Here is a 26,919-nt window from a genome sequence, read left to right as displayed (position 1 = left end):
GGCCCTTCCCCTGGCCTTTCTCAGGCTCTTCAGTATGCCAAGGGAATGACTCCCTTACCTTGGCTGTTTCACCAATGTTCATAAAACCAAGGGGTATGTCTCCCTTCCACTGGTCTTTCTCAAGCTCTTCAGGATGCCTAGAGAATGACTCCCTTCCCTTTGCTGGTTCAACAATGACCATAAGGCCAAGAGGTATGCCCCCCTCCCCCTGGCCTTGCTCAGGCTCTTCAGGATGCCAAGAAAATGACTTCCTTCTTGTGGCTGGTTCAACAATGTTCATAAGACCATGGGGTAAATCTCCCTTCCCCTGGCCTTTCTCGAGCTCTTGAGCATACCAAGAGAAAGACTCCCTTCTCTTGGCTGTTTCACCAATGTTCATAAAACCAAGGGGTATGTCTCCCTGCCCCTGGTCTTTCTCAAGCTCTTCAGGATACCAAGAGAATAACTCCCTTCTCTAGGCTGGTTCACCAATGTTATTAAGACCAAGGGGTATGTCTCTCTTCCCCTGGCCTTTCTCAAAGTGCGCTTCAGGATCTCTAGTATTCACCATGTTCAGAGTCTACCTGGTTCACTACCCTGCCAGGGACTGTACTATGATGATGATCCTGGAGGCAATTTGTCATTGGCTGTGGGTCCCAGACCCTTTCCAGTTCCTCTTGCTCCTCAGAAGTTACACCCTGTTCACTATCCTGCCAGGTATTCCCCCTTGTTGGTCCCAGCAACTCCTTATTAGTTTTTCTCTTTGTCTCTGGTCTCAGACCCTTTTTTGTATTGGTTTCCTTATCTCCTGTGAGTCCCAGACCACTTTGGTATAGGCTTCTCTCTCACTCAGGTTGCAGACCCTTTTTGCATTTGCCCCTTTGGGTTCCAGACCCTTTTGGCAAAGGTTTCTCTCTATTTTGGGGCCCCCACAACAATCCCGGTCTCCCCACTCTTTTCTGTGTGCTTACCGGCGTCTCACGGTTGGGTACGGGATTTGATTCCCCTCTCCAGCATCTCCTGATCCTACCAGGGTCTGAAGTGGTTCTGGAGCGGATCCCTGTGGCCTCCAGGCCTTCTCCGATCGTGAAAGAAACTTCTGCAGTTCCGCAGCTGTTCCCATATGCCTCCTGACCTCCAATGATTGTTCCAGGGACTGCAGCGACTCTGCAGTGGCTACCTGCTTGCGAGTCTGCATGGCCCAGGCGGTTCCTTCACTCCAGCCTTCTTGTTCGGTTGGGTGCTCCACCGACTGTCTCCCGCTCCAGCCTTTCCATTACGGACCTTCTGGCGACATAACTGCAGGCGGGTATTTTTCTTGTCCCCCGCTGGTCCTTCCTTTGTACAGGGTTCGAATCTAGTGGTTCCGCCAGGGAGGGCCTCTCTGTTTGGAATTCCCTCTTCTGTATTAATGGTAGCCCGGCCAATACGAATCCTTTAACAATTAGACTGTTCAGTAGAGGTGCTCTTTGTGCTTCTACACTTCTTCCTCGTCCCAGTACTGATGTTGTGGAGTCCGAGTGAGTCAGTTGGTCTGTTCCTCTTCTCAGTACATAAGGGATATAAGTCCTTTGAGGAGTCCACAGTCTTCCTCGTCTCAGCACTTCCTACCTGGCTGGTATGGCAAAGGTACATGGGTACACTAGGGAAGGTATTAGTGCGAGGGAGGGGTAGGAAGGTGTGGTAGGATGGTGTATCAGGGTTAGGTGGGCTATGGGGATACTGCATTCTCCCCAAGTCTGCACTAATCCCATAGAGGGCTCCCCCCCCCAAGATATCCAGCCGCTGAGTACCTCCCACAGGGGGACTATCAGGTAGCACCCTCACCTCCCTGACCTCATGGGAAGGTGCTCCCCCTAGGGGAGAAGTGACGACATCCGGGAATTCATCACACTACCCTTTGCTCTGGATGCCCATGTAAGTTACTTATATTCCCCAATTAACCCGGAAGTAGTCCAACCTTAAACAGATAATAATGGGGAATAGCAAGCCATTCCTCTTTTTATTCTCTCAGAAACAGAAGAATCACGAGATTGGGGTAACAAGCTTTACACACAGTTGTGGAGGACAGAACAAAGCTGCAAAATGGTGGCTTTCAAGGGGGAGCTCAGATTATAACCATGCCTGAAAGTAGAACAACATAATACACAGAGTAAAATGCTTTGATTTAGCAACTCTCAGACTAGAAGAGTCTCAGAATAAGTGTCCACCTAACTAGAAGTATGTCGATAATCTCATCAGGCTCCAAAAGCCTCTTAGTATAAAGTCATGCCAGCCAGCACCTCTGCAAGTGAACAACCCCACACATTTTAAGGATTATGCTGGGCTAGGAGATTTTTAACTCAACAACTGAGCTGTTATTTTCAGATAGCTTACTTACGTTCATGGCATTACAAAGGTTGAATTATAAGATATGTATGATTTGTGGGCGCCAAGGCTTCCCTTGCCAGTGATGTTGCAGCCCAACTTGTCAAATATCTTGTCTGATAACCAGCGAATGCATTTCAGATTTGTATTTCACTAATGGAGAACAGGTACTTTTTATAGTAAAATAAAATATTAGAATAGGTAATTTCTGCTAAAAAAAAAAGTACAAAGGACAGTGCACCACCAGAAGCCAGGACACTCGCAGAGTTGAAATCTGCTGCCTCAAAAAGGACAGGACCAGAAGACAAGCCTTCTCTGCCTACGCCCCAAGACTATAGAACCTCCTCCCCGTCAGCATCAGACTCGCCCCAACGCTCCTACAATTCAGAAAATAACTCAAGACCCACCTCTTCAAAGATTCTCTCCGCCTCAACACCTAGGCCATCACATTGCCCTGTGCCGCCTGAATTGCTAGATGCCGTCTGCACCTATCCTCCTCGCCACCCTGTACAGCTGTAACCCTCCTCTGTGCCACTCTGTATCCTACCCCCTGCTGTATATCTGTTGTTACCTCTGAAAGGCACTCTGCTATGCATCTCTACTGTTGTGTACCTCTGTAAAGCACTCCTTTGTCTATCTGTATTGTTGTATAACTCTGTCAAGTGCTCCGTTGCTTCTTGAAGCTAGGTCCGCGCTCAATAAATGTTAATGTTAAATATAATTTATACCGTGCACTATCTTCACCGGAGTGGTCCCCTGGTGCTCTGGTGAATCTGAAAAGGATGGAGTATGGGGTGGTTAGTAGGGCATAGCGGGAAGAGGTAGAGTGAGAGTTGTGATGTTCTGTTGAAAGCTTCAGTTCGGTTTGCACCATTCGCTGAGCTTGGATTGTGATTTACGGCTCTGGGGTGATGTCTAGAGTGGTGTTATTTTTTGGAGGTGAGTCTTTTTTAGTGTCCCTCCCTGGCTTCCTTCCATGTGTGTTTGCTGCAGTGTGTTCTGTTTCCAGTGGTGTATTTGTCATTCCCATACCTCTCAACTCACACACTTTTGGCAGATGTCACCCGCCAGTTAGGCAGCTCTCTCACCTGCCAAGTTCCCTCCATGCCGATAGGAATCAATTGACTTTCACCCGCCAAATGCAAAATCAGGTTTTTTCACTCACCCAGGGGCCATGAAAGGTTGAGAGCTATGCATTCCTAGTGGTTCCCATCTGACGCTGAGGCGAAAAGCCATAATAATAATGCCAGAGTGCCAATCTGTAGCCACCACCGAAGTTCACCTCCAGTTCTGAACCTCTGAGCAATGCAATGTGGGTATGGAAATTAGCTGAAGAGAATTTTGCTACATTCCAGCCACAAGGGGGTTGTTTTGGGCGAGCTGGTCTGCGCATTGTACGCCTTCGGGGGTATATAAGGGGGCTGCTCACGGTCCCAGTCAACACTGCGGTGCCGCGTCGCACAGCCAGGGAGCAGTGCAGGGGCCTCGTTGGCAGCACATAGTGCAGTTTTCTACGCGTCAATAAATAAAATTAAAAAATAAATATAGGAAAATATATAAATATATAGGAAATAAGGAGATAATTTGATAAAGCTTTTTAGGGGGATTGCATTATACAGTACTGGGGGGGGAGGGGATTATTTAGGTTTCAATTAAGAAGCCTGGGACTCCTCACCCAAACTTTAAGGCAGTACTCGCGGGTGGCCGTTGGCTCGGGGGCTAGCTTATTGTGGGGAGAGAAGCATGGGGTATTTGTACCCAGTTGAAGCATTACAGGTGGGGTAGGGGTCAAAGAAGAAGGGATTGGTCGATGCGCAGGCCCTGAGGGAGGCCCTGGAAATTATTAGCAGGGCAACCAAAGCCCAGCTCGAAGGGGTGGTGGATAAAGTTATGGAAGAAAGAGGGGCCGGTGGAGAAAGGCCGCAGCGGAGAGGGGCGGCAGATGGGGCTCTCGCGGCAGTGGTGGCATATAGCCCTGCGCCCGGTAGAGGGGAGGTTTGGGAGAAAGGGGTCAGGAGGAGCAGGAAGGAGATTACCAGGAGAGCGATCAGGGGGAAGGGGAGGTAGGAGCGGGGTCAGGGAGGCAGTTGGGGGACCAAGAACAGGTGGAGGATGCTGGGGAAGGGAGATTGCAAAAGGGCGCAAGGCATGTGGAGGGTGAGGTGAGGGGTGCCGGGGAGGAGAGAGGGGCAGCGGTGTGGAGGGGTAAGGGAGGAAAATACCTGCAGAAGAGTGTAGATGGGAGGTGGAGAGAGTGGTCCCCTCAGAGTAGTGAGGAAAAGCTAGAGGTGCGGAACGGCCTCCCCGCAGGGTAGGGTTTCCGATGGAAGGCATAGGGCAGCCTCCGCGGTTCCAGAGGTTGAGACGGGAGAGGGCTAAAGAACGGCCCCTCCACAGGACTTACGAGGGCAGACTAGAGGGCACAGCACGGCCCCTAGCACGGAGGACCAAAGGGTGGAGGAGAGGACCCCTTGCCCGAGAAGGGAGGACCAGGCAGGGGTTCCTGCGGCCCAGCCAAGAAGACACCATCAGAGCAGCGGGGCGGACGCCCCAGGCTCACCCGAGAAGGAGCTGCCCAATACGAGCATGCGCTCGCAACAGCCATGGTATTAAATTGGGGTTGAAGAAGGGGATGAGGAGTATGTGGGACAGTGTGAGGATGAGGGCTATAGTGGTGTAAGAGGGAGGGAAAGGGGGCACGGTGGTTTAAGGTGGGGAGGGGAAAGTGAAGTGAGGTATGCAAGGGGGCAGCAGGGTAGCTGGTTGGGTGGGACTGCTGGTATGTTTTGTCCCCGCAGCAGGTGCCCAGTGTGGAAGGAAATGAGAAGTGTTGGAGTGGACGCCAGGTTGCGGCTGGGTGACAGCAGGGCAGAAAGAGGTGAGAAGGAAGGGGATTGGGCAGCGGCTTGGCACAGAGGGGGCGCAGGGTGGGGGACAGTAGGGGAAGGGTTCGGGGTACGGGAGACGGGGGGAGAGAAGGGCTTGCGGGCCACGGGGGCCGCAGAATTGCTGGGGAGAGTATCCTTGGTGGAGGTGCAGACGGACAAGGTGGATGAGCCTGGGGTACCCGAGGTACAGGCCCCGAAAGAAAAGGCTTCAGAGGGTACGGGAAAGGATAAAAAGTTTCCATACATGGGCATTACAAAGCCATTCGGCGCGCATTTGATGGGGTCAATAAAGGATAAGATATGGGCAGGGGAATTTGTGGATGTGTTCAAGCTACTACATAGGGAGGTGAGAGCGAAGGAGGGGTCTAAGGAGGCGGAGAGGGAGCTGGCATCGCGGCCAAAGGTGCCGGTGACGATTGAGAATTGGATGTCGGCTTTTATTATCTACGCGAGCGTCTACTGCGAGAAATTCCCAGAGAGGTGTGTGGCACTGTTAAAGTATATGGATGTGATAAGAAAAGCATTCACAAGTTTTGGGGGTTTCGCGTGGGTGCGTTATGATGAGGAGTTCAGGGCAAGGATGGCAGAGGACAGCCAGGGGGTCTGGAGGGAGATCGACATGGATCTCTGGTTGCAATGGATGGCGCCAACGAGGTCAGCTCCAACTTTACACACGGCAAGCGGCTTACCCATGCCTTAGCGGCCCTTTCTTGGTTGCCCCGCTTCGGAGGGGGTGGAGGGAGGAGGCAGAGTTCAGCCCTCAGCAGCAGGCTGGGCCTTCAACAAAGAGGGCTTCACAAGGGCAGTGTGTAGGTTCAGACACGAGTGCAGCAGATGTGCAGGGCGGCACCCGAACACACAGTGTTTCCAGCGGGGGACAGGGTGAGAGGGCAAGGAGCAGGTCGAGGGGTTGTGGGGAAAGGCTTTTACTCCAGTTAAGGTGGAGGTTCTGGAGAAGTGGCTTCGTTTTTACCCAGACAGGGAGGGGGCGAAGATTTTGGGAGAGGGTTTTCGTGAGGGTTTCCGGTTGGGTTATCAGGGTCTAAGGATGCGTCGTTGGGCGGAAAATTTGTAGTAGGCCAGGGAAAATGTTGAAGTGGTAAGGGAAAAGTTACACAAGGAGATGGCCGCGGGGAGAGTGGTAGGGCCATTTGCAGATTTGCCGGGTGACTTGGTAGTCTCCCCATTGGGGGTCGTGCCCAAGAAGGTGCTGGGGGAATTTAGATTAATACATCATTATCGTGGCCAGAGGGCATGTCAGTGAACAATTTTATTGCCCCAGAGGAGTGTGTGGTGTCATACGCGGGCGTGGATCAGGCGGTGTGTCTGGTGAGGAAGGCTGGTTGCGGGGCGTTCATGGCCAAGTGTGACATCAAGGCAGCGTTTAGGTTACTGCCGGAGCACCCAGAGGATTTTTGGCTGTTGGGAATGCAATTTGAGGACCGCATTTACATAGACAAGGCCTTGCTGATGGGTTGCGCAATTTCTTGTGCGTTATTTGAGCGTTTTAGTTCGTTTTTGCAGTGGGCTTTTACATATAGCTTGGGTTTGCAGGGTGTATTACATATAGCTCGGGTTCGGAGGGTGTATTACATTACCTGGATGATTTTCTGTTCGTTAGTGGGGCGGGCAAAGAACTAGAATGCAGGAAGATGCTAGGGACTTTTCAGGCTCTGATGCAGGAATTGGGGGTGCCGTTGGTGGAGGACAAGACTGAGGGACCGGCAGTGGTGTTGACCTTTTTAGGGATCGAATTGGATTCGGTGGCCATGACCTCACGCTTGCCGCACGACAAGGTGAACTAAGAAAAAGTGTCTAAATTTAAAGACACTCCCGTCCCCTGCACACCATTAAAGCTGAAATAAATCAGTCAATACAGTATTTATATTTTCAAAAATATGTAATTCAGAGTAATCAACTCAAGGTAAAACAATATATGTACATTTGGTTTAGCAAATTAAATTGTACAAACAATAGTAATTTACACATAAGGCCATCATATAAAGCAAAGGAAAAAACCAAACAATATGTTCTTATGTTCAGGTGTGATTTCCAACTCTATGCGTTTCGGGGAAACTCCCCTTCTTCAGGAGCAATAGAAATCTGATTTTGATGAAAGCGAGCAGCAGTGATTTTCAAAGATGCATGTCACAGCAGTAAGCATATGTCTTTTGAAGTGAGTGGACGAGACACGTGTATTCGGGTGACACCGTCTCTATTTCCAGTGTTTCTTTCACAGACTGGGAAAGCAGAAGCTCTCAGCTTGGAGAAGGCAACCTCAAGGAGGTTTAGAGGAGCAATTAACAGTGTTATTTAGAAAGGCAGCCCAGTATTACTGGTCCAGAAATATTCCACTTGAAACATTCAATCAGAATAATCAACAGACATCTTCAAAGTTGGTTGCAAAAGCAGAGTAAGATCTACTTGAAGGATATCCTCCCTCCACTCTCGATGGATCTCTACTTTTCAAGAAGGTGTTTCTGTGCCCGTGAAGGAGATAACTCAAGAAGCGTCATGAGGATGGATCTAGGAGAAATGTTCACTCTATGCCAAACTCTGTTTGTTTACTTGGGAGTATCACCGGCGGTTTATAGCTATGTCTGTGTGGGTTGGATAATCTAACCCACACAGACGTAGCTATAAACCGCCGGTGATACTCCCAAGCAAACAAACAGAGTGAAAGTTATCTCCTTCGCGGGATCGCTGATCCATTATCTCGTTTTTAATGGCAGAGATTCCATGGACTGGCACCAGGAGCGGAGCAGAGGGGGCAGCGGATCCCAGAGGTGCTGGTGAAGATAGGAAGTTGAGAGCGTTGTCTTTAGTGGAGGGTTCGCTGGCCCCGACGTCAAGGGCGGCATACAGGAGGGCATGGGCGGAATTCATAAAAGGGTAGCGCGTAGCTGGAAGGGTAGGGAGGATGCGGAGGAGCGAAGAAGGGATAATGTGGTCAGTTTCCTATTGGGGTGTATGGACAAAGGATGGTTGAAAGCAACAATAGCCGGGAAGCTGGCGGGCATCGCTTTCTATGGGAAGTGGTTTTGGGGCCTTCAGCCTAGCGGTGGGGAAATGGCAAGCAGTATCTTAGAGGGCTGGGCGAGGGAGAATAGGAGGGAGAAGGACAGCAGGAAACCAGTCTCAGCGGCTTTGTTGGTAAGCTATGCTGGGCTTTGGACAGGGTCTGCTGGTCGGCTTGGGAGGGGGCCATGTTCTCGCCATGTTTTACTTGGTTGTTTTTTGGGGTGTTCAGGGTGTCAGAACTCGTGGGGGGGGAAAGGCGGGGAGGTTGGTCTGCAGTGGAAGGATATTTATTTCTCGGAGTTGGGGTTGGATATTAAGATTAGGAGGTAAAAGACGGATCAAAGAGGGAGGGGCTGTTGGGTATTGCTGGCGTGGGGCAGTACGGAGTTGTGCCGGGTTAGGACAGGTTTGGCTTGGAAGGAGTTATGTGGGGGGAGATCGGGGTTGGTTTTCCGGCATGAGGATGGGGCGGTAGTGTCGGCGTCGGCGGCTCAAGTGTTGGGAGTATTGAGAAAGGCATTAGTGGCTGTGGAGGAAAAAGCAGAGGAGTTTGAAACACATTGGTTCAGGATGGGTGCAGCATCTGAAGGTAGCCGGTTGGGGTTATCGGAGGATAAGGTGAAAATCTTGGGGCGGTGGAGGTCAGGGAAGTACAAAGGGTATATCAGGGATCTGAGTAAAGTGGCTGTCTGAGAGTGGGCATGGGGCAAAGGGGAGGGCTGGGGGTTTCCGGGAGGTTGAGGAGTGGAAAGTGACAATGTAATTTCTTTTGGCTCGGAGGACGGGTGAGATGCCGCAGATTTGGATTGTTGGTCATTTCATTGTGAAATGGGCAGGGAAGGAGGTGGAGAAAAGGATTGATTTTTGGTACTCAATTGGGGTGCAGTTACAATGTGGCGCTTGTGAGATGGTCGGGTTTAGGGGCGCTGCGATGGGATCAGCTGCTGCCCATGTTGGCGGGGCTGAAGGAGCGTTATGGGGTCCCAGAAGGGATGATAATACACACGGGGAGAACAATTTGGTCCGAAAAACACAGGTGTGGCTCTGTTGAGGAGAATGAAGAGGGATTTGCCATGGTTTCGGGAGATATGGCCTAAGGTAAGTTTGGTATGGACGAAGCTGTTGCCGAGGAGAGTATGGAGGTGAGCGGTAAGTGAGGGGGCAGTAGAGCTAACTAGGAAGAAAATAAATAGGGAGATGATAACATTTTGCTGTTTGGTGGCGGTGCAGGTACTGGAATAGAGAGATAGTGTATGAGGATTTTTCGGTTTTCTGGTAGGATACCGTTCATCTGTCAGTTTTTAGGAACAGTTACTACCTTTTGGATACAATTGCAAGTGCAGGAAATAATAAAGAGTTGGGGGTAGAAGGAAGCATGGTAGGGGTGGGACAGAAAGAACACCTCAGGGGAGGGTTTTTCTGATGCCGGGGGCATGGCCCCTTTGGATGAGGGGGGGGAGCACAATGGGGGAATAGTGCAGGAAAGGAGGGAGGTGGTGCTATTTGCACAAACGGGCTACCACAGGGGTACAAAGAGGGGGAACAGGTATTGAAGATGGAGGGGCATGGTCCCAGGGAGAAGATGGGAGGAAGCGGGAAGGAAGGCTTGAGAAGATGGTAAGGAGACAGTAGGGAGCAAGGGACAGGTAGGGAGGATTTTGAACTGATTTGATTATTTAATTGTTGGGGGAATTGAGAGTGTTTAATTATTAAATTTGTTTGGAAAGTTGTTATAAACAGATTTGTTAGTCTGTAAGGCCAGGGGCCAGGTTAGCGTTTATTTGTGAGCTTTGGCCTGTCACATTAAAGTGACCCTTTCCACTGCAATGCGAGTCTAGGTGTTTTTGTGCAGTAAACCCAAATGGGTTTTAAACACATTTTATGTTTTAAATCCACCACAACTTTGTTAGTGCTTGATCAATAATACTGGACATGTGGTAAATAAACACTAAAACGGTAAAGCTGTGCTGTGCCTATGATTAAACGAGATTCTATGTTTATAGAAATGCTCCCAACTTGAAAAGGGCTGCTCTGCTGTTGTTTTGGCACCGGCTCCCACATCATTAGCACAGCACGTTTTCACATAAACTGCAGAGAAATCCCCGAGCAGAGAAAGGCCTCCAGCCTCCTCCCTGCCTGTTTCATTTCTGTGAAAAGGGGTGGAACGGTCTAAGAACAGAAAGTGAAACTTTTCGCCAATAAACAAATCTAAAGCGGAAGCACCAGTACCGGGGCTTCAGACTCCGAGGCAGAGACGTTTAATATCCCCAGGACTCTTTAGTTGTCTGGTTATTAATCCTTGAAGATGGGCGAGACTGAGGGAAAACGCTATGACCCAGCTGACACCACCCTGAAGTTTGTTCGGAAAAAGGACGATATCACAGGTCAGAGGGCACTGGGCGGAGCGGAGCCGGGAGGCGGAGGCTGTGTCTTTGTGTACGCCGGTACACTGTACTTTTTGGCTTTACTACCCATCTGTTTAATAAAACGGTCATCATGGTAAATAAAATATTATTATAGCAGTTGGGCATACTTTCTCAGTGCCCGAAATCTGACTGGCCAACTTACAAAACGGTTTTGCGGAACTGTAGACAGGCGGCGGGCGCATCAGAAGCAGTTTGAGCTGCGCACAGATTGCTATGCATATTGTAGTATGGAATTTCCCAAGCACATGCATATTGTCGTTTTGGAATTTCCCAAGCACTGTATCATATGCCAACATTTTGCAGCACTTGGGAGGGAGATTCTGCTACAGAAAAATTCTCCCATTGGGGAAGTAATTATTTTAGGCGGATGAAAGTAAAAACAGCAACATTTTTTGTAACAAAAATTGGGAGTCTCCATTCTAGATCGTGGGGGTTGGCCAGTGCACATTGCTAATTTGCATGTCTTATTGACATAAGTGACATCACAGAAATAATTAATTTGAGGTGTGCAATATATAAATGGTAACTAATATATATATTTTTTCGACAAAACATTTTATTATGCGTTTTCACATTGTAAACTTCAACGTGGTTCCATAGCTCCCAACATTTTGTGTAACCAAGGCGTGTGAAAACACCCGATTTTCTTTTTGGCAGGTGAGAGCTCATAGAAGTGAATGGGCGTATGAGGTACTTGGAGGGTGATTCAGCTGCTTGCATGGCTGGTGACACCCCCAAAAGCAGGTGAGTTAAGAGCTATGTGGTTGACAGATATACATGCATGCAAGAGGGCACAGTGGCATTGTTGCTGGTGCTGATCAGTAGTTCGGGCTAGTCCTGCAGAGTCCTGTTGTATTTGGGACCGGACTTCCTTCACAAGTTGTTTACCGGGCTTTAGTAAGTTCATTGCGTCAATGCGGATTCAAACATTCTGGGGAGTTTCCACATGGCTGGTGGTTTGGTATTGGCATAGCTCTCAACCATTTGTCTCGCAAAGGCGGGTGAAATCACCCGATTTTGTTTCTGGCGGGTGAGACGCCCATTGGAATGAATGGGCGTGCAGGAGGCTTGGCGGGTGAGTCATGCATTTGCAAGGCGGGTGACACCCGCCAAAAGCGGGTGAGTTGAGAGCTATGGTATTGGTCCCTTTGCTAGTGATATTTCACCCATCTGGGTATGGGGGGCGGTGAGTTATCCCAGGGAATTTTTCTCAGATTAGTCCAGGAATGCGGCCCATGTGTTGTGAAATCGGCTCATATTCTCCAGGCGGATGGCCGTGATTTTTTCGTCAACTACTATGTCCCAGCATTTCATCCACCACATGGGGAGAACTGGGCCATCAGGGTGCTTCCACAAGCAAACAATAGTGATTTTAGCCGCGGTAAGTAGTTAGGTGCATAGGTTTGCAATGTGTCCCATGAGTGGGCAAGCTCCTCCTTTGATGTCTCACAGTAGAACTATGCCCGGGTCCCAAGGAATGCTTAGACCTGTGATTAGCCGGATGTGTTCCAGCACCTCTCACCAGAATTACGATACTTTCGGGCAGGCCCAAAGTAAGTGAAATGAGGACCGATAGATAAGCATCCTCTCCAACATTGAGGTGAGATCGTCGGATTACTTTTGTTTAATAGTTCAGGAGTCAAATACCATCTAAAGATGGTCTGGAGAGTGCTCCTTCCCTTAAGTACTGACTATGTGCTAGGCCTCAGACAGCGGGTGGCACAAATGTTAACAGAGGCTACTGAGAATTTGTATTTGCTCTCCACTCTTGCTTCTTCACTCTCTTTGACTGCTTACTCTCTGTTCTCTCCTCTTTTCCCTTCTCCCTTTTCCGTTCTCCTCCCCTTACTTTCTTCTATGCACTTACTCTATCAGAATTGTCCCTGGACCTAATATGATAGCAACCTCGTCTGTTTCCTCCACCCTCCCATTACTGTTTTTTTCCTCCCCACTCCCTCCCCTCCAGCACTATCTGAAATATAGTCATGCCTAGTATGATAGTCGCTTGTTTTGTTCCTTCCCTCCCTTTCTGCACCCCTCTCCCTCCCCTTTTGTTTTTCTCCGGCTCTACCAGAAATGTCGTCAGGCCCAGTATGGTAGTCGCCTGGCTGTTTCCATTTCCTTAGCACTCTCCCCCTCCCTTCCTTATCTATGTCTTAGCTCTTGCACTATCTGAAATGTCGTCAGGCCGAGTACAATAGTTAATTTCACATCCTTACTGTTCATGGCCTGCAAGAATGTCATTGTATTTTCCCTTGTTCCCTCCCTTGCCTTGAAGCGCTTTGAGACACTGTGTATAGGCGCTATATAAATAAACAATCATATCGTATCATAAAGCAACTTTCAGCCCCCTTCCTTATTAGTGTCACTTTTAGAACGTTTATACATTCAATCCCAAATACGATTCCAATATTCTAGTTCCAATACCAGCCCCAGGTCCCTTTCCCAGTTGAGCATATTTTTTTCCTTTCTATTCGGGTTAGTATAGGGTTGAGACTTTGCCTTTGTATGTTGGTATTGTGAGTGTGCGTTCTAAAGCTGACAGGCCCCTACCTCCATTGGCCCTAGCAGAGCCTTGCGACAGCCAATGCCTTATTTATGTGTAGTGAAATCTTTCTTCAAATGTTATGGTCAACCCATTGACCAGGACGCCTGATACCTGTGTTAGTTCCCACTTCCTCCATCTGGTGAATCTGGGGTTGTTCCATATTGCGGTTAGGGGCCCGAGAGTGCCTTTGCATTCCCATGTGCAGGCTGCATTCCTCCAGCTTTTTATTATGTTCTTGGTAAAGGTAAGTGGGGCTGAGTTTGGGAAGGCACAGTGTGCTGTGAGATGTGGGTTTGCTGTTAGTGGAGCTGGGCTCCAGGCATCCTCTAGCTACTTCCATCGGGGCTGGTGGGTGGTTAGTTGCCACGTGAAGGCATGAGAGAGTTGAGCCACACTGCAGCATCTAGAAAAATCTGAGAACCCCAGCCCACCCGTGCCTGTACTTCGCAGCATGATTCGTTTCGCTATGCGTGGATCCCCCCCCTCCCCTCCCCAAACGAACTTCAGTATTCTTTGTTTTAGTTTTTGGAGGGCACCCTCCGGGATGTGGATGGGCAGGGCTGAACAGTGGTAGATTAGCCTTGGCACAATATTCATTTTCACCTCCGTTATTTTCCCCAAACAGGAGACCTTCTGCTTATGCCAGCGTTCTAGATCTTTGTGTAGCTCGTTGAATAACTGTGGGAAATTAGCTTGGTACATGCCTTCTATTTTGTTTGGGATTTGCACCCCTAAGTAGCTGACGCGAGATTTAGCCCAGGGGATGGGGTGTTTGGTTGCCAGAGCTACCCTGTGCTTTCGTGGAATGTTCATTGCCAAGGCTGCAAATTTAGAGTAATTGATCCTAAAACCTGATGTGTTACCAAATGCCTCAATTTCTTGCCAGAGGGTTTCCATTGAGCTGTCCGGCTGAGTTAGGATGAGAAGGACATTGTGCGCGTACATAGCAGCTTTATATGTGTGTGCCCCCACTTTTAGGCCTTGTATGTGTGTATTTTCCTGGAGCTTTGTGGCGAATGGATCCATAGATAGTGCGAATATCAATGGTGACAGTGGGCAGCCTTGGCGGGTGCATCTAGATATGTTGATTTTAGCTGATCTTGCACCATTTATCCTAAGGGAGGTGGTGGGATGCTGGTAATTGGCCATGGACCATTTTATGAAGTTGGGACCGAATCCAAGGTGGGACAATGTTTGGCTGATAGCCCAATCTAGCAGGTCGAAGGCTTTGTGTGCATCAAGGGAAATAGTGACTAGTTCTGAGCTCATTCTGGTGGCCCTTTCTATTAGGGTTGATTGTGCACCTTATGTTGTCTTCAGTGTTATGCCCGGGAATAAAGCCTGTTTGATCTGGGTGGATTAATTCGGAGAGAACTGTTCGTAATCCAGTTGCTAAAATTTTGGAGAAGATCTTAGCGCCATTGTTCATCAGTGTGATTGGCCTGCATGAGGCGCATTGTTTGGGGTCCTTGCCTGGTTTGGGAACGAGTACTGTCAGTGTTTCATTCATCGATGGGGTGATACCCCCCATTGTTAGGAAGGAGTTGAAAAGGGTGGAAAGCTGAGGGGCCAGAATATGGGAAAATGCCTTATAAAACCGCGCTGTGAGTTTGTCAGGTACCGGAGCAGCGCTCTTCAGTGATTTTATTGCCTCTCTAGTTTCCTCTGTTGTGATTGGAAGCTCTAGGGTGTCAAGCTGAATAAGGGGAGGGGGATTTTGTATATATCGCAGGTAGTGTGTTTGGGCCTCAGGGTCTATGTAGGGCCCAAAATGGTTTCTCTGTGATGTTCAACCAATATTTCCATTTTCTCTCCCTCCGTGTACCAGAGCACCCCAATCGCCCCCCTGAGCTTTGGAATATTATTCCTCATGTGTACTTTTTTCAGTTTATAAGCTAGCAGTCGATTTGCCTTATTACCGTTTACATAGTAGTATTGTTTGGTATATGCTAGCGCCCTTGCTGATTTGTCAGCTAAGCGGACCTCTAATGCAGTTTTTGCTTTTTTGAGGTCCATGCCCCCCTTGGTGGTTTGGTGCTTTTTAAAATTCCTTTCAAGTTACTCCACTCTCTTTTCTAGTTTAATCTATTGGAGTTGACCATTCCGTCTTAATGAAGCTGCAGTACTAATTAAGACCCCTCGCACCACTGGCTTCATGGCATCCCAGACCGTGGCTAGTGGGCATTCCCCTGTTCCGTTCTTTCTAAAATAGTGTGTGAGTGTCTCTCGGTTACCTCTTTTCCGATTGAGGGATCTAATAGGATAGAGTCCTGAAGCTTCCAGCATTTCTGGGGGACACACAGGAGGCCTTGAATTCGCAAGTCTGCTGTGACAGGTGCGTGGTCTGATAGCGCCCTTCGCCCTTGGGAGAATTTGAACCCTCTCCAGACAGGGGAAAAGGGCACTGGACATTAAGAGAAGGTCAATCCTAGAGAAGTCTTTGTGTACGTGTGACAAAAAAGGTGAAGTCTTGGGTACCCATGTTATCAAGCCTCCAGATGTCCACTGTTCCCTACTCCCACAGGAATTCGGCTATCGCTAAGGCCCGGGAGAAAACTGCCCTTGTTGGGGGCAGAGCTTTATCGATTTGTGGGTCTGGGACTGAGTTGAAATACCCCCCGATCATAAGGTGGCCGCAGAGTGGCAGTCTCTGCAGTGTCTTGCGAGTTCCAGCTGGTTTCCTGTGCTTTGGAGTCTGTCTCCTGTTTCTACTACTGAGTGGGTTGAACTTTTACTCAAAACCCCTCTTTCCCGCGGAGCGGCCGCGGAGCGGCTGCAGAGTGGCAGTCTCTGCAGTGTCTTGCGAGTTCCAGCTGGTTTCCTGTGCTTTGGAGTCTGTCTCCTGTTTCTACTACTGAGTGGGTTGAACTTTTACTCAAAACCCCTCTTTCCCGCGGAGCGGCCGCGGAGCGGCTGCAGAGTGGCAGTCTCTGCAGTCTATGGCAGCTAGGGCAGGGCGGCTTGCGAGTAGGAAAAGCCGCACCCCCCGAGTGACTCAATTGCCTGCCGCTGCGGTAACCAAAAAGACTTTGACATCGGCGGGAGTTTCAATCCCCGCCACTCACCCGGAGTCAACGCCACTGCAACCTGATACCCCAGGTCCTCGACTGCGGAGCGCCAAATCAAAGATGATCCAGGTGCCTAACCAGGTGCCTAACCAGCCCATCCAGCCTCACTTGGATCTCGAGGCAGACTCTTTGGCGCCAAGGCTGGCTTCCATCATACCCGGACCGTCCGCAGCAGTGAACCAGGGTCTGGGAGTACGCCAGCTGGATGCCTGGGATGCCCGGGATGCCCGGGATACCCAGGAGTCTGTACTGTCGGCTTGGACACCAGTTTGTCTTCCTGCCAGTCCCCCGTCAATGGAGAAGTCCCCCGCGACCGCCAGTTACCGTCTGCCGTGTGAAGCATTTACGGGGCTGCCCCTCGGAGGAGAGGAAGCGCCGTATGTCGCAGGTGAGGAGGGTCTGGTGGGTCGGGTGGGTGAAGATGGGACGGCGGGTGACAAGCTGCCTCTCGCTGACCCCCCCGGGCTTGCCACGCCCAGGAGCCTGTAGCCCCAGTCGCCAGGCGGATGATGAGGTCAATAGAGATGCAGCTCCAGGAGATGATCTGCTAGTCCCGATAAGTTTCGAGGCAATCCGCCTTACAGTGGCACCTATCCTGCACTCTCCCCCCCCAGATGTTGGCGGTCCTCTGGAGGTGGACGTGCTGGAAGGAGAGAAACTAGCAGTTCCAATTGTAGCGGCTCCTCCCGACATGGGATTGTTCGACCCTCTGATAAGGGCTGCGAGAGCCGACAGGGCAACCAAGCTAGCTCAGGTCTCCACACATGTCTCACATCCAAAAAAGAGAGGAAGACTGATCCGCAAGAAACGTTGTGCATATTCACACCAAAAGCTGGGGATAAAAGCCCAGCAAACACAGCGTTCAAGACATCCCTGCGCTTCGTCAAACCCCCAGTATAATCAGCAGAAGGATGATACAACACAATTGTCGGTGAACAACAAATTCTTCGCAAATCTCCTAAAAAAGAAAGCCTTACCCTTAAGGGAACTTTCGGATGCAGAGATTTTAGAAGTAACAGCGGATCAAAACGCCCCCTTAAATGCTATGGGAGGCTCTTCTGACTCGCGTCCAGCCTTCTCACTGAAACCCCCACGCTTCTCCTTTGCAGGACCTGTGGAAGAAGCAAACATCAGGTGGCACTTTGGCTCTCCCCGAATTGGTGCACGATCCCTGCTAACGCCACCTACCAAGATTACATCCGACCTGGAGAGAGCTACTAATTTTCCAAACTCCCAATCAGCATTGGCTGCTGGCACGGCCCTTGAAGCAACGGGCCCCCGTGCCAGGCCTCCGTCGGTTGGATCGATGGTCTCAGCAGCCACATCATCGACAGCCAAGTCTTTTCTGCAAACTCAGGCATGCGTAAGATCTCCGGTGACCACCCTCACCGACTTAGACGGTACCGAAGATCCCCCCTTCAATTACTCTCATCGAAATGAAACAGAATTCAGTGTATCGGCACCTTCGACTCCGGATCAATCTGATCAGGGGTCTATTGAGGTGCCTGGCTCAGAGAAGCAAGGGAAAGTCTCGGTCTCAACTGAGCCTCTTATGCAAGAAAAGGGCTCCGCATTGGTGGCACAAACAAGCTATGGGACCCCCAGTCCTTTTATTGTCCAGCAGCATGGGAGCACCCAAACGGTATCTAGCCTAACGAGCCCTTTACATTCAAACGAGAATGGAGGAAAGTCCACAAAAGACACCTCGCCTAAAAAAACGGACCTAAGACTTATTATGTCAACTGTAACCCTGGCCATGGCTCCATTTTGTAAACTATATGAGTCAATAAACGACTCAATGAGAGACCACACCTCCATTATAGCGATGATGAATAGCTGTCTAATTTTTTTGGAAGGCTACATCAACGCTCTGAACAGCAAAATGGAAAAGGGCACCAAAGATGAGGAGTTCGGTCAGTCTTCAGTGCAACCAACGAAAGGCCCCCTGGTGGATGCTAGTTCCCAGACCCCGGCCCCAAGCCCGCAACCTCAACTTGATGAACCGAGAACAACTGTCAGCTACGTGCCCCGGTGTGAGGGACTGACCCCGCCCAAGCCACAGTCCACTAAGGCCAAGGGAAACGGAGCAATATGTGATAAACCGGATGAAATCACTACAGACCAGGGGCATGTCCCGGACAGGAAAGTAAAGGAGGCTACTTTTGTAACAAAACGTCATCCTATGACCCAAAAGCAAACGATTATAAAGTTCTTTCCCCCCCAACCGACCATTAACAAAGTACAATCGGCGAAAGACCAAGGTGAAATGAACCGCGGGTCCGAGACCCCCCTCAACTGCGAAACACCAAAATCAGTGGCTGAACGGTAAATTCCAAGTCTGATGTCGGGGCACAATGAACTAGACAGTGCTCCCGTAAATAAGGAATCTGAATATGCGATTGACGAGGACTTACTGAACTGTAGTGTTTACACACTTTCTGATGATCAAGAATCACCAAATAATTCTCGCCATATGAACAAGGAGCCCCTGCCCTTTTGTACTCTGGAAAGTCGCTGTAAGAAGCTTCAAAAAAAGTGTAGCTGGGGGGCGGGACCGTCGCAAGACAGCAGCCCCAAAAGGCACCATACTAACTTCCAAGAAGCGGAAAGGGAAGAGCTCAATTTTGAAAATCCTCGCTTAAGACCGGGGGAAAGAAGACCTGACTCCCCTCCAAGATCCCGTTCCCCGTCTATAACTAAATGGGTGTACGCCACCCGGGACAAATGGTTTGCGGAAAATCGACTTTCCCCAGCTACAAATACGAAAGACAAGCAAAAGCTGCACCTCTCCAAACCTGTTGTAAACAAAGGACGAGGGTCAACGGCACATGCTTCTAAGTCAAAACGAAATTTCAAAATCGAACAGCTGCCAAATAACAGAAATTACGTGATATTAAATAGAAGCTACCTGCTACAACTGCTCCAATGTATACCATCGCTCAGGAAAATCGAATCAAACGACCTTACCAGGGTCGAACCTTTTCACCAAGGAAAAATGGCATGCACTTATCTGCACGTACAAACAAATTGGGCTAAAGTGAGAATCTCAGAGGCGGCGGAACAACTATTAAAAATGGGCTTTGACCTGTTCGAATTGGAAGAGAGTGTACTATTTACCCCTCCCACCAAATCTGCAGAATCAACAAATCCAGCCACATCATGCACTGTAGTTGCGAAAAGTAATAAACCACAATCGTGCTCTCAACCTGGCAAGGAGAGAGGATTCCGACAAATTTGTACATACAATGAACCAGCTTTACAGATGGTCTCCCCCCGGTCTTCCCTTTGGAATCCCATTGGTAAAGAGGAGAGCCAGCGTCTTAAAATGGCAACAAAGATAGACGGAATTGCCCTAAACGATCCTTTGGGTACAGGAAGATGCCCTCAAGGACCCAGGTTGAGAATTGTAAAGACCATACATCAAGTACCGGAGGGCAAGAAATCCGGCACCCATGAATCTCAACAACAAGCTCCACCAGCCGAACAATGGGCATGGTTGCCCAACGCACTGATGATAAACAAGAACAAATAGCAATTCGTCGCGTGTCTGTCCGCACCACTCGCCTTAACACAACAAACTGGTAAACCAAATATCTCCCTGGGGTCATGGAAATCACGTGGTTTCCGGCATTTAACGAAACAAGGAGACGTAAACTTGGGATGTTTAGACATCATCTGTTTGCAAGAAACTTGGATGACAGAACGCCCCTCCTTAGACGGATATGATTTGACATTTGCTCCAGCTGTTAAAGGACCTTTTGGCAGACCGTCATCAGGCCTTATAACGGCAATCCGCTGTGGATCCGGTCTACACCTAAAAAACACCTTGAGAGTGACATCTCACTTATTGACCACAGAAGTTACCTGGAGTGTGGCAGAGGTGGAAAAGAGAACGCCCAGAACACAACCCTTAATCATCTTCAATGTATATTGGAACCCCGCGATTATGACCGATTCATTCTTCTTAGCACTGATTGAGGACGCAATCGATGAAGCACGAACAGGGTGTCCTGAGGCCCTGCTGATCATCTGCGGAGATTTAAACGCCACCTGGTCACCACGTGATTCTGCCGACGACCTACCTCTTTTCTCGACTCTAAGAAGTGAACGTGGCGTGGCTTGGCTGTCGTTGATGTCATCTCGTGATTTGCTCTGTGCTGAGGATCTTTTCCCAAGAGATGAGAGGCCGCCCACCTGGGAAAGAGGTAACTCCTCAGCGGACCTGGACCCCATCTTCGTAAGCAGGCTTTTGGCAGCGTTGACCACTTCGTTCGAGGTACGCAGGTCTTCGGCCAGCGACCATAACCTGCTTGTACTGGAATGGATGACTACAAGGCTTGTGAACTCAGTTATGCCAGCACAAGTGGAGTTAAATAACCAGCAAAATCGTTTAAGACTCTCAGAATCATCAATCTCAAAGATACAGGCTAAATATCTGGCAATTGGAAACGAGGACAATCGTCTGAGTGACCCGCAAGTACCAGACTACCAACCTCTCTTGGTTCCTTTTAGAGCTAAATTTGTCGGCCTCAGACACAACAACGACTGTGTTAGACATCAATACAGTCGAGAACTGGTCCTTAAACGGAGATCGGTAAGACAAGCTAGAAGGAAATTTGCCGCTTCTCCCTCACCTGGAAACCAGGCAATCTTGACTCAAGAAAAGAAATCCTACAAATCATGGCTTAAGCACCACCGTAGCAAATTCTACCAACAGGATGCCGAAGCGATGCTGAAGCTTGTAAGCGGCCACCACCCCCGTGAATTCTGGGCACTCTTAAGATCCTTTTTGTCGCCCCACGAGACTCTACCATCTAATCCTATTGGGGAAATAACTTGGATAACATTCTACTCAAACCTGTTCAAAGCACCAGCACCATCAAGTGCCTATGAACTTAATACTAAACGGGCACCATGGATAGACTTGAGCAGGGAATCTGATATCCTCAAAATCCTGCATAGATTAAAGCCATCGCGAGCACCCGGCCCGGACGGAATAACAAACCTCGACCTAAAGAAATACCCAAGTCAGTGGGCTGGGTTGATAAGTGAAATCTTCAAACGCTGCAAACAGGCAAGGCAAATTCCGTCTTCATGGACAACATCTATCATAGTCCCGATATTCAAGAAGGGCAGGAAAGAAGATCCAAAAAACTATTGCCCTATCGCACTTTTGGATACGGTTGGAAAGGTGTTTGGTTCTTTACTACTACAAACATTCCAGGACTGGGCGAGGGAGGCCGAATGTGCGGACCCGTTCCAAACAGGATTTACAAAAAACAGCGGTACAACCACTAACATTATGTTTCTCAGCGCACTCAAAAGTAAGTTGTTGGGAGGAGGCCCACGAGTGTTCTTTGCGTTCATAGATCTGGCGCAAGCTTTCGATCAAGTAAACCGTGAGCGCCTATGGAGAAAACTGAGTCTCTGGAAATGCCCGGACGAACTCCTCCAACCGATTCAAGCTTTACATCAAGAAACAAAGATGCGAGTGAGACTTACCCAGGCTGGTCTGTTATCATCTGAAATTCCAGTTGACCGCGGAGTGAAACAGGGTTGCCCACTGGCTCCGTCACTCTTCATCGCCTACCTCAGCGATTTCAAAACCTCGGAGAAATTAATCCGCTCTTTTCCACCAACTATGGGCAAGTTGAAAACATCGAGACTACTTTACGCTGATGATTTAATGTTAATGGACTTGACTCCTATCGGTCTCCAGCGTCAACTGGACCATCTGGCGACATACATCAGAGTAAACGATCTAACTATAAATACAGCCAAAACCAAGATCTTGATAATGGAAAAACACAAACGTCCTAAGGAAAAACTTGCCTGGTACTTGGAGGGGGCAGCACTGGAAAAAGTTGTAAGCATTGTATACTTGGGAGTAGCTCTGGACTGCTCAAGTATAAATGCAACCCTCCAAAGCAGCTTAATAACCAAGACAAAAAACCTAGCGGCACAAGGCCGGGCATTGGACAACAAGTTCGGTGGTTTTTCCCTGTTACCTTTGATTAAATTTTACAAGATGAAAGTGGTGCCAACCCTCACCTATGCTGCGGAAGCCCTCCCTCATACACCGACAAACCTGTGGCTGAAGCTTGAGGGTTTATTCTGGCGCACCGTCCTAGGCCTCCCTAAGTCAACATCAGCCCCCTTGATCAGAAGAGAGCTTGGCCTACTATCGTTGGAAGGGACCGTGGAAATCAAATCGATGATACTGTACAGGAAGTTGCTGCTTTCGGACTGCCCTCATGTGCTAGCTATTGTACGCACGGAACTATTGACACCTTTCCCCTCTGTGCTAAAATCCTGGGAAATGGCTCGCAAAAAAAAGCTCGTGGAAATAAACTCTTCGGAGCAGGATCTTATCGGCAATGCGCTAAAAATAAAAAGGAAAATCAGTGAGCTTGACTGGATCGAAACCCTGAACATTGCTTCTAAAGCAAAATCTGTCAGTCATTTGCCTTCCTATCAGAACAAATTAAATATTGTACCGAACTATTTGAGCAAGTTCCCAAACAAAGCAGCGAGAAACTTGTTCTTGAGAGCGCGTCTGAACCTACTGCCGACAAACGAGATCTTAAAACTCAGAGGACAAAGTAATTCAAATACGTGTCGTTTTTGCAAAAACGAGACACACGTAGAAACCATTCGCCATCTTCTTTTAAATTGCCCCGGAACCAGAGCCGTAGGCGAGAAGTTTCTACTACCACACCTTTCTGCATCTTATACCAGGGATGAAGAAACGTGGTGGACACGTTTGATGAGCGGAGAAAGAAATACCTGGACTATCGCCATTACACAGACTCTGAAGTTTATTCTATCTCTTTGAAAACCCTTTTCTTCTTCTCTCCTCAACTTTCAGTCCTTAGCTCTACTCCGACTCTTCACTTCGTTTTGATTTCGATCTGTTGTAAAAATCATTAATTTGATTAAATCAACTAAATAAAAAAAAATAAAAAAATAAGGTGGCCCTTCGTGAATGCCAGGATGGATGGTATCATGTCATGTAAGAACCGGTCTTGTGCGCTATTCGGATATTAGATAGAGCAAAAGTTAATGGTTGCTCGAGAAGATACCCTTTCACCATCAGAAATCTTTGCCCCAGGGCAAGGTGCGCAATACAAATAAAATAAATACAAATACCCATGAGGTCCCGCTTCACAGTGACTCGTGTTAGGGGGACATTCACACTCAGCAGGAGAGCTATGCCTCTTTTTCTCCCCTGCCAGTGCGAAGTAGCGCTTTTTAAATCTGTTGAAGGTGATTTGTTTTTCATCTACCTCCAGGAGATGAGTCTCCTGAAGATAAACAACATATGCGGATAATTGCGCTAATCTCCGCTCTACCGACTTCCTCTTTCCCGGGAGGTTGAGGCCCTGCACATTCCAAGTTCTGAAGTTCCCTGCCCGCGTCAGCTGTTATGGGCCCTGTTGAGTCTTCCGTCCCATTGCAACTCCTCCCCAGCACTGTGCTTTGTGAGGTCCCTTACTGCGTACCAATTGTCTGCGTTGGAGTAGTTGATGTTTTGTTGTGTTTATTCACCTTTGTACTCACAACACTTTTTAACCCTTCCCCCCGTTGACCTCCCCCCTTGCCTCCCGTAACTAGCGGTTGAGTCTAGCCCTCAACCAACCGGGTATCCGGCTCCAGCTCGCCACTGACCGTATTGCTTAACCTTTGGAAAAACATTGTGAATGTTGTGCAGCAGAGCATATCATATTGTGGGCCAACTAGCCCTTTTTGTAACCTTTGGCAAAAAATTGTGTCGTGGAACTTATCTTAAACGGCTTGGGTGCAACCCTCTGGATATTCAGCACTAGCACTCAGACCCCAGCCCGGGGCCAGGACCCAATGATAGAGAGGAGGTCCGGCGCAGAGTGTATTTGGAGGCCCATGTGCCATGAAAATACTAGTAGCCAAGTATTGCTGTTCAGTCCTTATCTGGTTTCTTGTTCTTCTGAGGTGGGCCTGGATCCTGCGCCTATGTTCCACCTGGGACCAGGCTGCTGTGGAGGCTCTCCCGGTGGATGCGTGGAGTGTTGCTCCTTTTTCTGCAGCTTTGCTCTCCTCCTCGGGACCCAAGAGTTTTTCTGCCTTCTTCGGATTCTGAACTTGCCATTGTTTGCCCTCCCAAGTAGAGTTCAGCAAAGTAGAGAAACCCCAATTATATGGGACCTTCCTTTCCCTCAGCCATTCGGTAAGATGCTCCTGGGATTTCCTTTTCAGTTGTGTGCTATTCGCTAAGCCTTGGTAGAGCAGAATAGTTGCGTCCCTGAACTGGATATGTTTAGAGATCCTTGCCTCCTGCATTAGTTCCTCCTTCACTTTGTAGAAATGCACCCATGCTAGCACATCCGGAGGAGTGGAAAAAGCTTGTTTGATTCTGGTGCGATATACTCTATCACTCTCCAGCGGGGCACTATCTGGTAGCATTAGTATGAAGGTCACTACTATTTTATGTGAGTTTTTTTTTTAAATAGCGTAAGCTCTAAACTGCATCGCTTCCAAAGACTCAGCAATTTGGAAGATAAGACACAGTAAGACTAAATGGTTTGCTCAGGATCACACATTTTGATTAAGTGGTGATACCAGGATTTGGGCCTGTTCTGCGATTTAAGCATTTCACCAGATGTCTTTTCAGCTTTAGTCCATGTTATAGTTTGTGTAATACCCCATAGGGAATAACTGGAAGGGTGCCCCTGCGCGTGTGCATGTGGGGGACGCTTCAAATAAAGACAAACAGAATCTGAAAAGCTGCGTAAGCGAAGTGCCGTTGGCGGACTGTTGAAAAAAGCCCAACCCTGACATTGGAGGGTTGAGCACAGTGCTCCACTCGGCGCCATAAAACACGATTTACCTGGTTGGTCCTGCCAGGTAAAACTTGTGTCCTGTTGCCAGGAGAGGCGCAGCACCTCTATCAATACTGGATCCAGATTCATTGTTTTCTCTCGGCGCCTCATTGTCAGAAGAGGAGCCGCACAGGACTAACTGCTGCAGCCTGGCTCACGTGTTGCAGGCTCCCTGTGGGGATGGGGGAGTGCCGTTGCTCCACCGCTGCCACCTGTTATATTGTCACAGGGGCCCGTGACTTCCAATTGCGCCACTCACACAATAACACTCGGGAGCCTGGTTTGATGCTCGGAACTGCCAGGAGAAACACGGCTCCGTCTTCGTTCTCCTGTAGGGCCGACACCTCACCCTCGTGCTCTGCATTATCCTCTTGAATGAGGGCGACGTTGGCAGCCAACTCGCCCGCATGTTCTTCCATGGTTCCGTGCCCTTGACTCCGTCTATGGCTGGCCATGGCATCTTGCAGAGTGTTGTGGCCTTAAAGGACGACAGGACGCTGTAAGGGGTTCCAACTGTCTTTATTGTAAGACAAACGGGTGGACCTTAAACTGCCTTAACTTCATGGCTTCCCAGTTAACTCACTGTAGGAAGGGTGTGCACAATGATGGCACGCTGCAAGCTTCTAGGGCCCCCATGTAGCCTCCTGTGGCTGTGGACTTATGCCCTAGAAGCTGTGACTGGAGGCTGCTCTAACCTCCTGTTACTGCCTCCTTATCAGGAGCAGCGCTGTGGCATGACCTGCTTGGTCTGCCGCTGCATCAGCACTGGCGGGAACGTTTTCCCACGGAGCGTGGGCTCGCGAGATCACGTTATGCCGAGATCTCGCGAGAACACGCTCCCGCGATCACGTGATGTCCCCACACACCTCCTTTGCTGGGAAAAAAAGTCTGCAAACTTGCTGGGCTTCCTTCTCTCTCTCTGAGGTCGGCTTAGATCTGTATCTGGGGCAGGATTGCTGGAGTACTCTTGAGGAGGTGCGGGTGATTCGAGTTCTCCTTGTCTTGTTCTTCGCTGTGCCTCCCTGGGTGTAGCTGGAGAGTTGGGGCTTGAGAACTCGCTGCCATGGTGTGGCTCCAAGGCATCTCTTTCTGAGGGGCGAGGGTTTTCGAATGTTCCCTGGCGGTCTTGATCTTCTCCGATATCCCAGTGTGGTTGTTCCCTGTCTTCCTTCCTGCGGTACATGGCCACTCTCTCTAGATTCCATTTCCTTCTGTCGCTGGTGCAAATGTGGTTTGACCCTCGCTCCATGACTTATATGGGACTGCTGTATTTGGAGCCAGTCGAAGTGTCTTTGTGGGGAAGGCGTATTTTCAACAGGTCACCTCTGTTAACTGCTGTGTATCGAGCGGCTCGACGCAAGTCCCCTTGGGTCTTCATGGCTTCTTTGTTGCGCTGCATGCGAAATGCTACGTCATCCATGTCCACGTCTTCGTCAGCCCTCACTTGATGGAGCCAGGGTGGTACCAGTGAGGATGCTGCCCTTCTCCCGCTCAGCAGATGGAATGGCGAAACACCTGTGACGGCGTTGGGGGTGAGGCGGTGGGCTGCTACAGCTTCCTTGACTGTCTTGTACGGGTCTAGGCCCGAGGCATGAGCCAGTTGTAGCGCCCCTTTGATGAAGCGGTTTGCCCGCTCAACCAGGCCATTGGCCTGTGGATGGTATAGGCTTGCTCTCCGCTGTCGGATGTTGTTGAGTTTGAGAAATGTCTCCATTTTTCGTGGAGACTAGCTGGACTCTGTTGTCTGTGACGAGTTCTTCTGGTAGA

The 26,919-nt window shown here is 49.3% G+C and overlaps 1 protein-coding gene across 3 annotated transcripts in view; it reads left to right on the top strand.

The window, feature by feature from the left end:
* Positions 1–26,919, top strand: part of LOC138491618 (E3 ubiquitin-protein ligase DDB_G0292642-like) — a 536,293-nt gene that overhangs the window by 332,385 nt on the left and 176,989 nt on the right. The window contains exon 1 of one of the 3 annotated variants that reach the window (XM_069618243.1): positions 10,452–10,639. The exons of the other annotated variants lie outside the window; for them this stretch is intronic. Coding sequence (XP_069474344.1) covers positions 10,561–10,639 — 79 coding nt within the window. The 5' untranslated portion in view covers positions 10,452–10,560. Of the gene's footprint in view, positions 1–10,451; positions 10,640–26,919 lie in introns of those variants that run through there. 3 annotated transcript variants of the gene reach the window in all.

Source organism: Ambystoma mexicanum, chromosome 10 (assembly GCF_040938575.1).
Source record: "Ambystoma mexicanum isolate Mex_15411 chromosome 10, UKY_AmexF1_1, whole genome shotgun sequence".
NCBI classification, from domain to species: domain Eukaryota; kingdom Metazoa; phylum Chordata; class Amphibia; order Caudata; family Ambystomatidae; genus Ambystoma; species Ambystoma mexicanum.
This window is presented reverse-complemented; position numbering and strand designations above follow the sequence as displayed.